The sequence below is a fragment of the Malaya genurostris genome, chromosome 1 (genome assembly GCF_030247185.1).
Source record: "Malaya genurostris strain Urasoe2022 chromosome 1, Malgen_1.1, whole genome shotgun sequence".
In the NCBI taxonomy this organism is placed as follows: Eukaryota; Metazoa; Arthropoda; class Insecta; order Diptera; family Culicidae; genus Malaya; species Malaya genurostris.
This window is the reverse complement of record NC_080570.1, coordinates 128,361,617-128,374,829: the sequence shown is the minus strand read 5'-3', so window position 1 is coordinate 128,374,829 and position 13,213 is coordinate 128,361,617. Positions and strand designations below refer to the sequence as shown.

The 13,213-nt window shown below is 36.3% G+C and overlaps 1 protein-coding gene across 1 annotated transcript; it reads left to right on the top strand.

The window, feature by feature from the left end:
- Positions 1 to 892: 892 nt before the first annotated feature.
- Positions 893 to 11,496, top strand: LOC131425744 (tyrosine aminotransferase). Its single transcript, XM_058587856.1, has 3 exons — positions 893 to 1,463; positions 10,094 to 10,893; positions 10,958 to 11,496. Exons 1-3 carry the CDS (start codon positions 1,277 to 1,279, stop codon positions 11,306 to 11,308), a joined length of 1,338 nt encoding a protein of 445 aa, XP_058443839.1. The 5' UTR covers positions 893 to 1,276; the 3' UTR covers positions 11,309 to 11,496.
- The last annotated feature ends 1,717 nt before the right edge of the window (positions 11,497 to 13,213 follow it).

Here is a 13,213-nt window from a genome sequence, read left to right as displayed (position 1 = left end):
ATTCCAATAAATAGTTATTTTTTAAAAAAAAAAAAAGAACGTTATGCGTTATGGACAGCAGCGTTGCCAGGTCATTTTACCAAAAATCTATATTCGTCGAAAATATCTATACGTACCATATTGGTATCAGAACCAAAGATAAACTCAAGATTACGAAGTCCCATATAAATTAAAGTAAAAAACTTGTTCGGTAATCGTGAAACCCGAGAACTCAGTAATAGTATACTTTTAGTAGCCCCTTGTTAAAAAGCGTCGATAAACATAGAAAAGCGTAGCAAAAATACCATGGTTACGTTACAAATCCAAAAGAAAATAAACAAAACTTTGCAAATTTTGCATAAAAATTTTTTCCCCAGAAAAAATACGTATTTAGAGATGTCCAGATTTTGTCGCGAACAAGCCTTAAATTTGTTCGGTCAAATTAAAATGTTACTAGTCTTAAGAATATGTATTCTAATATTTGCTAAATGAGAACAAATAAATAATAAACGTATCTGGGAAGATAAAAAAATACAACCAATAAATAAAATAAAAAAAAATCATTTTAGAGCACAGTAACAAATTTGCTATTGATACTTTAGCAATCATCATAAATAATTTACCCTGAATAACCTCTACCCGAATCTGAGGAGGAAAATAACTCCCAAAATTCGTTGACTATACAGCATAAAGTAAAGGTGTAACCTGCGGTCAGGATTCGGTCAATATTTGTCATGCTAAAAAAAGGTAAAAAGTTTATTTTTCTCGAACCTGCCCCCGCATCGCTCTGTTGCCGGGGCAGGTTTCAAGCGGATGAACAACAACAACACTATCAATAGTAGAAATGCAAATTTTACTGCCGGAACCTTTATAAAAGCGTCTCGGGTCCGATCTGTAGATTAGTTCGAAACTGGAACCCATTACAGTAACAAGACTTTTGAAACTGATTCCTTCGTGGGATTGGCTCCCTCGCTTCAAGAAATTATAGATTTGAAGAGTACAAGTTCTAGTGAGCAAGAAAGCAGTGGTGTGTCAAACAACAAGAACTAATAAAATGCTAGAAATCTTCTCATCTAGTCGAGAAGTGCCGTATGCTGTAGTTTATTGGATTAGATTGATCTATCAGGTGGCTTGATAAGTGAAGAAAGCGGCTGTAGTTGCCAAAAATATTAAGAACTTTTCAGATTACGAACAACGTAACAAAAATTTCCAGAAGTGACAGAAACTTCGCGTAAGGACTCAACCAGTATCGTGTTTCCGGTCGGTGGAAGAACTACTCAAACCAGCGTTGGTGACTATGAAAGATTTGAAAGACCTAACAGCTATCAAGTTGAAAGCTTATACCCCGGTCAAAAGTATTCGCACCAGTTGGAATGTTCCAATATCTGACTTTGCCCGGCTCACCCACAATCCGATTCGTGCCATTGTCGAGGGACTGAAGATTGTACCGAACCCAGATAAGCAACTGATCGCCCTGTCCATCGGTAAGTGAGAAGCTGGTTTTGTTTTTCGGGAACTTGTTTTCTTGTGTCTCTGCCGATATCTTCAGGAAGACACGCATTATCAATGCAGTTGAGTCGTTTACGACCGGTTTGAAATCATGTTCAAATGTCGAACGTTTTTGGGAGAATGTGATTCAAAATGACATACAGTATTAGTACTTATATTTATCTGTGTTTTCAAATTTCTCGAGAACACTTCCTGCGAGCTCAGAAAATAAAATATACCCTGTAGTTTAAAAGTGACAACGCGATTTTGAAAGCTTGTTGCAAATCATTTGAGCAAATTCAGCAGTTAAAAGTTCTATATGGAAGATACATAATAGAACAGAAACTGGAACAAACGTGTCCCCAGCAAGCCGTTCTAGTTTTATTTATTCGACCAGTTCTTCTGTCAAATTTAAAACTGGTCTACGATGCCGTTCTATTTTTTGTATATTTGAAACACGAGTAAAACACTGCTGGGGCTGCCAGTTTTTCTTGTTATAAAAAGAAAAAATCTTCAGGATTTGCAAGCAAAGCTCGGGTATCAAATTACAGTGCGAACATCGGACATCTTTTATATTTCATTATCCGTCCATTTGTTCACTTGATTCAATTCGAGAACATCGTCTCATATACTATCAAATGTCTGTAAATCGTAGCTATCGTCTTATTAGTTGCTAAATATTCTCACGATGTAGCATGAGCAACATTCCAAAACAAAGGCTATGATGCATTATTCCGTCAAAAAGTTGATAAAGCGAGCCCGGTACTTTTCCGCAAAAATCAAAACAATGCAGAAGAATGGCTATCGCAAACGTTTGATGTAAGAAAGAAAATACTGATTCAGGTCAATTTTTTTGGACACGTCGACAAATTATCTTTCAGAATTTGTTTCCCACGATAAAGTATCTATGCATTTTTTTTCTCGTTTTAGAAATGTCTGCTTGTTTGTTTACTTTATTTTAAAAGACCTGTTGGCCCCGTCGGCCCGAGATGCAAGATGCGAACCATCTATAGCCTGCTCACAGGTTAAAAAAAATATTGGACCTTATTATCGGTACCACTTCGCGGTACGGATAAAATTGGATGAAGTGTACGTGTCCCAATAGCGAATATCACTTCAGAGAAAAAAGTGCGTAAAGAAAAATATTGCTGAAAAAACATCTTGCAATCTTGCAACCGTGACTATCGAAAAAAACGAAAAAAGAGATCGAATAAAAGAGAATGATTTAGCTTAAGGGGTTATATAAAGGGTGATGTTTTGTGGTATCTTTTCGGCAACACTGTTTTTGACAAATCACGCATGAATCGTGTCTTGTGTCACTTGTTCAGTTTGATCTATAATTTAATTATGAATCGTCAAAGTTGGAGGAAGATCAAGGAGCAGATCACTTTAAGAATGCACATTAAATGTCCAACCACTTCACAAAAATTACATTGAATTTTCGTTTCCACATTAACTTTCATTGTGAAAAAAGGAGCTAATTTAAAGTCAATGCGATACACGCATTGAAAAGAGTAAATTGTAAGTGGTACACGCAACTGAAAGGAAACCGTCAATCAGAGTTCATAACATTCAATTTTGTTAATATATTAAATATATCAGAAGTATTCCATCCCTTGAGGAAGATCCACTTTTTTATCGAAAAAATGTGTTCAGCGACGAAGCTCATTTCTGTTTGAATGTATATGTCAACAAGTAAAATTGCCGCATTTAGAATGAAGACCAGACCGATATGTTGAAGAGAGTGTGCCAAAATTGCAACTTACGCATGGTCCATCTAAAGCGGAGCGGCGGCCTACATTTTGCATAAAATCATCTTCCAACATTGAATTATATTGATCGTTCTGTCGATTCCAATAAAAATTTCATCAATTTTCTCAAATTTTTTATGTTATTTTTGAAAATCAAATTTTACACCTTTTAAAAAATCCCCCTTTACAAAGTTGAGAAGGAATAGTGAGCTAAATTTTATAATTTTAAAGGGTTTTACGTAAAATTTATTCCAGCAAGCGAAGCACAATCGAAGATTATCGAAGTAAAATACATCTTGGTTTATATAATGAATATTGAATATTGTTAGAGTTATGGCCCCTTCCCCGAATAGTTTATTTTTATCGTTTCGGAAGAGCTCGCGACCAAAGAGATCAAGGGAGATGGCAGTAATTTAATTTACGTTTATTTATGAAACAATTTCTTGAATTGCTTAAATCTCATATTGTCTTAATTTCTTCAATTTAAGGAGATTATGTAAAGTAAGCCTCGCTTTTGAGATGGTATTCACTAATTCATCATTTCAACTTGATTTTTCATAAAAATATATTGAATCTGAATGTTACTTTTTCTCGATTTTTGATAGAATAGCTGGAATCGATTTGTTTGGTTGGCTACCGATTGGAGTAGTTTCAAGGCAAGTTTAGAGAAATTTTCATGTGTTTTGATTTGCCCGCTTAAACGTCGGTATACCATTTTAACACACTTTACGCTATAATTCCGGAACCTGACTTTGGTTTTGAATGAAATTCAGGAATTCCGCATGGGATCACGAGACCTTTCATTTGAACCTAAGTTCAAAGTCCGGTTCAGCCATAGCCGAGAAAACCTAGTGAAATTATTTGACACATACACACACGCACAGACATTGCTCAACTTGATGAACTGAGTCGAATGGCAAATGACAATTTTTACTAATCGATTTTTCAAGTGATTCATATTTCACTAGATTATACATACTTAGATTTTTTCCCGAACCTCGGTAAAATTTCTCCGAGACTTGAACAGCCGAGTGTTCAGTCAACAGTTAAGATTCTCGGTATTATCCATTTGACAGTTAACTTGAATTTACAGAGATTTTTGGTTTTGGAAAGATACCGAGCTATTCGTCGCTCTTGGAAAGAAATGACCGAAGTTATCGGTGTTCATGCATGCGAGTTATTGCCGAAATTTTAAGCAATTAATTAAAATGAAATTTTAATTATAAAATACCTGCATTATGTTGGCGGTAGAACTGATAGGGTTGGAGGTGGAATAAACAGAAACAATATATAAGATGAAGAAAATACTGTAAAACATATACAGTAAAATGGATGCACTCTCATGTTATTTCCAATAGGGAACATTTTATTTTCGCAGACAATCATATTCCTGCTACAATGAAAGTAATGGTTCTGGGCGATTTTTTGTCACGAATAATCGTCAATCATTGAACAAATTTGTTCTTAGCACTCGAACGCTCGGGTAGGGATTTTCAACGAATTTATTTTTTCAAAAAATCATAACTCTTGATACAGTTGATCAATTTCGATGCGTCCAGTGTAAAAACAAACAGATTTTCTTCTAGTCCATGCTGACTCATACGGAACCGCAGCGGTCCAAAAACACCGGAGTTATTCCAGATCGCGTTGGGGTATGTTTGTTCTGGAAGAACTCCAGTGTTTTTGGACCGCTGCGGTTCCGTATGAGTCAGCATGGACTAGAAGAAAATCTGTTTTTTTTTGACACTGGACGCATGAAAATTGGTCCGCGGTATCAAGAGTTATGATTTTTTGAAAAAATAAATTCGATGAAAATCCTTATCCGAGCGTTTGAGTGTTAATATCACGAAACGTAAATCGCTATATTCAATTTTTATTTGCAACTAATTCCACATATGAACACATGCACTTAATTACATCGCTTAGTTTTGCACCGAAGAAAAATGGCTACTTAGATGAGTCACTGAATTTCGGTTGTCTAAAAGCTGTTTACTGAGATTCCGGTAAGTTGATATCATAAATTTGCTGATTCCGGTGAAATGACCCAATTGCTCGTGAACATGGTGGTTTACATAACCGAATATAAGTATAACATTTTGAATTGCCGAGAAATCGGAAATAATAAACCGAATATTTTGGAACAAGCTATCTTAGCCGAAATTTCAGTAAAATATCGTTTTCGGCATCTTTTTTCGCCGAGATCAAAATTAAGTTTTAAATGTGTAGGTTTTTAGAAGAGTATAAGTTTAACGGCGTATGTTTTTGAGTGTTTTTGCTGGTATTGTTTTAAATTTCAAGCAGCATTAAATCTAGATCAAATTAAATAAAACATGTATAGACCTAACCAGTCAAAATTTTTTATAATATAGCAGTTTGCATAAAAATTTATTCATTAATTTAGCTTCCCATCAACCTAGAGGAAAGCAATAAATTTGATGGATGACAGTTCGTTGCTAGGCAGTCAATCATTTCATCTAATGAAGACGTGAGCCGTTAATATAGAGCATATATAGCACGTGGATAGATAATCGCTAGTTTGCACATTATGCATTTCGCATGAATTCGACATTATTGTAGTTCTTAAGAGTTGTTTTTTCTCAAAGCTTTTTATTACAAATCGAAAATGAATCAAGACTATCATCCCCCGGAAGAGATATGTATTGTGGTGTATTAAATTAAATTAATTTGAATTAAATTTCCCACAGCTATTTTTCAAAGTATGCGTTTTCAGAATATGCAAAAAAAAACAAAAATCTTTTGTCGTTTTCGCTTGAGAAAACTGAAACTGACCCAGGGTAGTTTCATCAAACAAACACTTTTCACGAAACTGTGTTGATTTCGCACTTAGCAACGGGGGTTGAGCAAACCTGATATAAAAACCAGGTTCGAAACTGGAACTAGGTTCGAAACTAGCTTCAAACAAACGGTTTGACAGCAGTTAGGGTGGAAACTGGGTTAAGTTTGGCATCAAGCGAAAACGACATATGTTTCGATCCGCAACTTCGTAATTAGCGATCTAAGTAGACCGTTTTTCAAAGCACTTTTACCACTTTTAAATGTTCACGCGACGTAACCTACCCAGTGTTTCAAACAGGCATGTAAAATTATATATTTAAGTAGTAAAAATTGTGTCAGAATGCATGAAATATTTGTTAGATCAATTGTAAAAATTGATTTGTGATTGAAACTTCAAATAAGTCGATCTCTGAAGGCGTAAATTTACACGATTTTGTCTAGGTGTGTATCAATCCAAACAAAACTTATCAATAGAATAATTTAAAAAAAAACCCTCATGAACAAAACTACTGACCAACTAGCTGAGGAGTTGATGTTGGCTACATATTCAATCAAATATTTACTTTCTCCAATGTTTGATGAAACCAAAGACAAATAATATCCAAGACACCAGTTGGCAAATTGTTGTTTCTGTCATTTTTTGGCACACGCTTTGCGAAAAACCGGTTCAATTGGCGCAGTGTCTACTGTGTTATATTATTTGTCCTAAATTAACATTTGTCGAAAATTTACACTGTCTTTTCACATAAACTTGAACACACTTCTCATATTGTTCGCACTGTAGGTTGTACAATAGCAGGTCTTTTAGTGTGGGCTATCTTTCGGAAAAGAATATAAAATTTGAATGAATTTTTAAGTTGCCTATACTGACATAGTAAAGAAAGCTATTCCTTGATGTATCCTTAGTCGATTTTTGATGTTTTATATTCAAAAGCCAAACCTTTTTGGTTCGGCCAAGTTCGGTCTGAAATTTCAGAACACCAGAAAAAAATGCTTCTGGAAGCATTCTTTCTAGTAAGTTGTCTGCTTAATCGTAATAGTGACAGTTTTTATAAAAGACATACAGCCAAGATAGGTAGGATGATCCGGTATACCCAAAAATCACGGTATTTGGTCATGACCTAACCAAAGATAAACTCAAGATGGAATAGTCTATGATTTTTCATACACCATTTAAATATGACACTTTCTGTGATTCTTTGTATTTGAATGTAGAAATAATTTATTATATTCAACTAGCCTAATATTTAATTCGTTTAAGACGGTTGCTTCAAAAGCAATCGGTGCTTTAGAAGCAATCAGATCCAAAAAAATTTTACGCAAAACTTGCAAACTTTTGTTTATTTTCTTTTGGTTTTGTAGCGTAACCAAGGTATTTTTGCGACTCTTTTCTATGTTTATCGACGCTTTTTAACAAGGGGCTACTAAAAGTATACTATTACTGAGTTCTCGGGTTCACGATTACCGAACAAGTTCTGACCTAACCATACCTGCCTTATTGAAGAATGATTCGACTATTTGAATGTATGTGGCTTGATAATTCCGTCCCACTTAAAAAAAAAGTTCAACGGTGGTCCTTCATTGGTCCAATACGTTGGATCATTGGTCCAACACGGGACTATCGTTTGCCGATTTTAAAACAGACCGTTGAACCGAATGCCATTTTTTTTCGTTCAACAAACCCGGCAGACAGAGGTCCATTGTTGAGCCATTTTTAACATGAGGAGTTGGAGCCCCGTTGGACTAGTTTAACTGCAGAATTTCTGAAGTTTTTTCCACTTATTTTTTTAAACTAACACTACATACCTGCACAATACTTCTACTTCACGTAGAATAACAACAAATTTTCTTTCTATGTAAAGGTAACACTTAATTTTCACACTATTTTTGCAAGACAAAAAACAAAAACAAACCGTTCCAGCAAATTGAACGAATATTTCGTGCAATATGTCGTTCAACAAGCGCTCAAAAACCAACAAAATTGAACGACCTGCTGAGAGGGGTGTTATGTAAAAAAGCACGCTCCTGAAAATGAGATTTTTATACTGTACTACTTATCAGTCTGTAGTTTCATAGCCGGACGTCGTATCCGCGGTCTCTGAGAAAATCGATTACACTTTTTTAATTCATTTTGCACATTTTACTCAGTAACTTTGGAACCGGACGTCTGATCAATATGAAATTTAACAGCAGGCTATGCGACTATAGGGCGTTTCATTTGAATGTGAGTTAAAGAAAATCGGTTAAGCAGTCTCTGAGAAATCAAGTGTACTTGTTTATCATATATTTGCACATTTTAACCCGATACTCCCGAGCTGGAAGTTCGATGTTCGATTGAACGAAAATGACACACAAACACCACAAATAATGGCGAAACAGTTGAATGTCACTCGGCACGCCATTTCTGATTAGAGTGATGAGAAAAATTCAAAAGGTTGGTAATTGGAAGCCACATAAACTGAACAAACGACAAATGGAAAATGCGAAAAACTCAGTTCGAAACGCTTTTTCTACGCTACGAAAGTAAGAGTTTTTGTTGCATTCATATGTTGAAGGTTTATTTTGAAGTTTATTCAAAATTCTGTTAATTCTATACATTCAGTCACACCAAATAAGTAGTTCATGATATGAGCTTAATATTGTTTTTATTGGAAATGAACAAAGCGGTTATACACTGTACAGTTTGTGTTTAAAAAAATATTAACTGTATTACCAATGCAAACTTTCCCTGGTTCGAGTTAATATTCTTCCTTTTTATCTAGGTTCAAAAACAATTTCCTCAATTCACTGATTATTTTATCAGAAATCGGAACTAAGTACTTTTTGTTGTGTAATAAACTGTTTATTCAACTTCAGAATAATTCCAAACTTTATAATCGACTTTTTCCATGGAACTTTGCAATTATAATTGATAGTATGCCAGGAAAAATTTTCGATTCTGGCATTGTTTACGTTAGGTATTATAGAAACTGGTCCCGGTAATATTTCAATATATTATTAACAGATCACACACCTCTGAAACTCTACCAACACAGCCTTTAGTAAAAAAAATCCTCTTCTGTTTTTCTTGCCTACAAAATAAATACCTCTGCCACCGTCAGCCATCATGTCATTTGTTACTTTTCATGTCTCAGGTTTGTATAAACAAAAAAACAAATCTATTCATCATTAGCATTGATGACCACATTCCGGCTGCTAACCCGCATTCCATTAATTTATGCATTTCGCGACACTTGTTTGCAAAGTAGTTTGCCGAATTCACCTGACAACATGTATCCTATGAAAGAGCACAGCCGATTGGCTAACTATGAGACGAGCCACCTTTCACCGACCAATCGCAAGCGAGCAGCCGAGAGGGCGCGTCATGCGAAACAAAAACCAGTTCGTTGCCTAAAAGCTCACGTCACGTATACGCTTTGGTGAAGCTTTCACACGGTGAAGCTTGTGTAAATTATGAGATCATATGGAAGACGCATAGTTTACAAATACCTTGCGTCTCCATCAGAGTTTTCCGCCAGTGCTGCTGATAGAGAATTGTTTGGATAGTAAATTATCGCATCCTGACTATTTTATCATAGAAATAATTATTTTTAATTTTAACCGCTTCCGTTAAGTTCCACTAGTAGAAGGTTCTAAAGGTTCTGGAATGATCTTTGTTAAGGTTATTCAACATGTTTACACGTTCTATCATATACAAACTATTTTCAGTCCTTGAAAATCTTCTACCGAATCACTCGATAGTACATGACAAGTTGTTTGTTTATATTATAAACAATTTATTATCTAGTCTCCAAGTTACGCATAACTTACTCAACTGGTATGCTAACGTTTTCTGATACATGTAAACAAATGATAGATCTGGTTATGGAAATCAACTAGTAGAAATGGAACTGTCTGGAACTATTTTTTTCTGTGAACTCTATGTACCTTTTAATTGATTCTAATCGATCATACGTAAGAATCAAATTTGAAGAACTCGTTTCGAATTTAGTTACTATTAATTAAAAATAGTCGGCATTTTGTTTTGTTTGAATTCAGCAAACAATTAATTCTTATTTACGTTTGACTTCATATTCCAGGTGACCCGACCACATTTGGAAATCTCAAACCAGCACCGGAAGTTGTCGAAGCGGTTCGTAGAGTAATCGAGGACGGCTCTAGCAACGGTTACGGTCCCAGCAACGGTTTCCTAGAGGCACGCGAAGCAGTTGCGGAATACGTTGCCCATCAAGGTGCGGTAACGCCGAACGATGTCATTCTTTGCAGTGGCTGCAGCTGCTCGCTGGATCTCTGCATCTCGGCCCTAGCGGGAGCGGGACAGAATATCCTAGTACCGAAGCCGGGATTCTCGATATACCGCACCCTGGCCGAAGGGTTCGGCGTTGAATGTCGCTACTATGATTTGATGCCGGAACAGAACTGGGAAGTTGATTTGTCACAACTGGAAACATTGATTGATGGCAATACAGCCGCTTTGATTATCACCAATCCAAGCAATCCGTGTGGCAGCGTGTTCAGCAAGAGCCACTTGAAGGCGATTATAAACATCGCGGAGAAACATTTCCTGCCAATAATAGCGGACGAAATCTATGAACACTTCGTTTTCCCGGGCTACGAGTTCCACTCGGTCAGCTCATTGTCTGAGAAAGTACCCGTGCTGTCGTGCGGTGGGCTGACCAAACGCTTCCTGGTCCCCGGTTGGCGGATGGGCTGGATAATAATTCACGATCGCGATAATCATTTCCGAGATGTACGCAAAGGACTCGCGAATCTATCGGCTCGGATTCTGGGAGCTAATACAATGGTACAGGGTGCACTTCCCGACATTTTGAGAAATACTCCGACGGCATTTTACGATGATTTGGTTTCTACACTTTATGTAAGTAACGAGACTTAAATAAGGGACACTTTTAAAACTAATTAAAAATCATCTCCTCTTGCAGCGTCACGCCGAAATTGCTTATAAATCCATCAAACAAATCCGTGGTCTTCGTCCGATAATGCCCGGAGGAGCAATGTACATGATGATTGGAATCGAAATCGAACGGTACCCGGAGTACGAAACAGATTTGGACTTTGTACAGGCCTTGATCGCAGAACAGAGCGTTTTCTGTCTCCCGGGGCAATGCTTTGAATATCCGAACTATATGCGAATCGTACTGACGGTCCCGGAGGAGATGATCACAGAGGCGTGCAAGCGGCTGACCGAGTTTTGCGAGAAACATTACAAAATGGATGACCGTATTATCCTGCAACAACAGAATGGATTACTGGCCAGAATGAACCAGTACTAATGAGTTGGTAATCACAATCGCATATAATCAAAAGGTGGTGGGCCAGATAATATTTCTATCGCATGTAAACTTGGTTGCGTCAGCCGTCTATCGCAAAAATAGTATGTAGCATTTTTTTTATTCAAAATTTTTTTTGTTGATTTTTATTCATTACTGGTGATTGCAATAAAGTATCAAGAAAAGCACAATTGTCGTTCTTTAAATGGTATCACATTTATCATATACCTTATGATAAAAAAAGAACCGGAATGTTCATTTTAAAATTCCCACGCTTGTCCAATCGGTAAACATTTATTCTCTCAACGTTGGCAACACTTTTATACATATTCTGTCAAATTTTAACGCATATCGTACGATTAGTTTTTGTTTGGCGGCAGAGTTGCACTGAGTCGTGATCATCATCCACAAGTCAAATCATACGAAGTAGTTCCATCACGAACCAAAATGATCGTCATTCAAGGTTGATCGAATTCATGCCATGGGTAGCGTATGGCGAACACGAACAACAGTGACGCGAGAGTGGCAACACGCAGAGAGTCAAATATTTCGAATGAGAGAACAGATCGATCATTTTCTGTTTGTTTTTAAAACGGTCTGTTTATAGTTTTATAGCAAATTGAAAATGATAATACTTTGATCATCATTATCATTTTCTGACATCACATCATTGCGAATGCACTTTTATTTTCCTTCTAAGAACTAAGTCAAACCGAGAAAACGTTGCCCTTGCAATTGATGATCACGACGGAAATTTTGAAAATTGACCGTCATTCTAAGATTTCAGTCATGTTGATTCGTCTCCAAGTGAGCATCAGACTGAACTGACGGAATATCTCTCTCAGTGAAACTCATACATTAGTAATGACAGTACATGTAGCTTCTCAGTGAGAGAGCTTGCAAGAGAAACTATGCCTGTTGGAACGCTTGTGTCCGTCAGTGAATATTATCTGTTTACGGATACTGGATGCAACACTGGTTTGGCGTCTATACAAAGAAGTTGAAAAATTTTCGTGTGGCGATTTTTATAATGCATGAAAATTTAGAACAACGGCTCGCCTTCGAAGCGCCATTCGGTCGATTGTTGTGCGGTTTCGATGTCATATTCATAGATCCACACCTCATCACCTCATGAGAGAATAAAAGTTTACCGATTGGACAAGCGCGGGAATTTTTAAATGAAAATTCCGGTTCTTTTTTATCATAAGATATCTATCAGAATCTTTTACAGTAGTCTAAACAGAATGGGATACTATTTTTTGAGCCATTAACTAATAATACATTGTTTTCGCTTTGTGTATAATAAATCAACACGTTTTTCTTCTGGAGGAATTGAATTTTCAATAAGGTTTCCGTTTCACCTGTGCATACTATACCACAGATAACAAATACACAGACTAATAGTATGTTCACAGACTAACAGACAGGACACTCAAATTAGATTCTTCAATCATTTTAACGGTCATTTCGAATATTCCTTTATTTGGGACAGTACTCACATGTGTCATGATGGCGCCACGTTACCCTATCAAAAACATCCTGTCTGTCATCTAGACTGTGTTTATTTTTTTCATTTACCAACAGAGTTGCCATTCATACAGAATTACCTGTAATGTAATGATGCGAATTTCATGCAGGATACAGATTCAATACATATTGCCAAAACTATATACATAATTGTGCCTACTTCTCATCCTCCAACGCAATACAAAACCGAACCCGTTTTGTTACAATATTTACTTGCTTCTGGTCTGCTGCTACTTAATTTCGGGTGAAAACTACCAACACAATAAAAAATAGTCTAGATGAACAACGTTGAGTCAAATAAATGGTTACCTTCCAACATCGCGAAAAAGTTAAATATATTATCAACGTAATCCAATAATTTATTGTGACGATTCATTTTCA

Excerpts from the sequence above, each read along its gene's own strand:
- LOC131425744 (XM_058587856.1), top strand. The coding sequence starts at position 1,277 with ATGAAAGATTTGAAAGACCTAACAGCTATCAAGTTGAAAGCTTATACC. Across the intron at positions 1,464-10,093 it reads ACTGATCGCCCTGTCCATCG|GTGACCCGACCACATTTGGA; the intron begins GTAAGTGAGAAG and ends TTCATATTCCAG. Across the intron at positions 10,894-10,957 it reads ATTTGGTTTCTACACTTTAT|CGTCACGCCGAAATTGCTTA; the intron begins GTAAGTAACGAG and ends CTCCTCTTGCAG.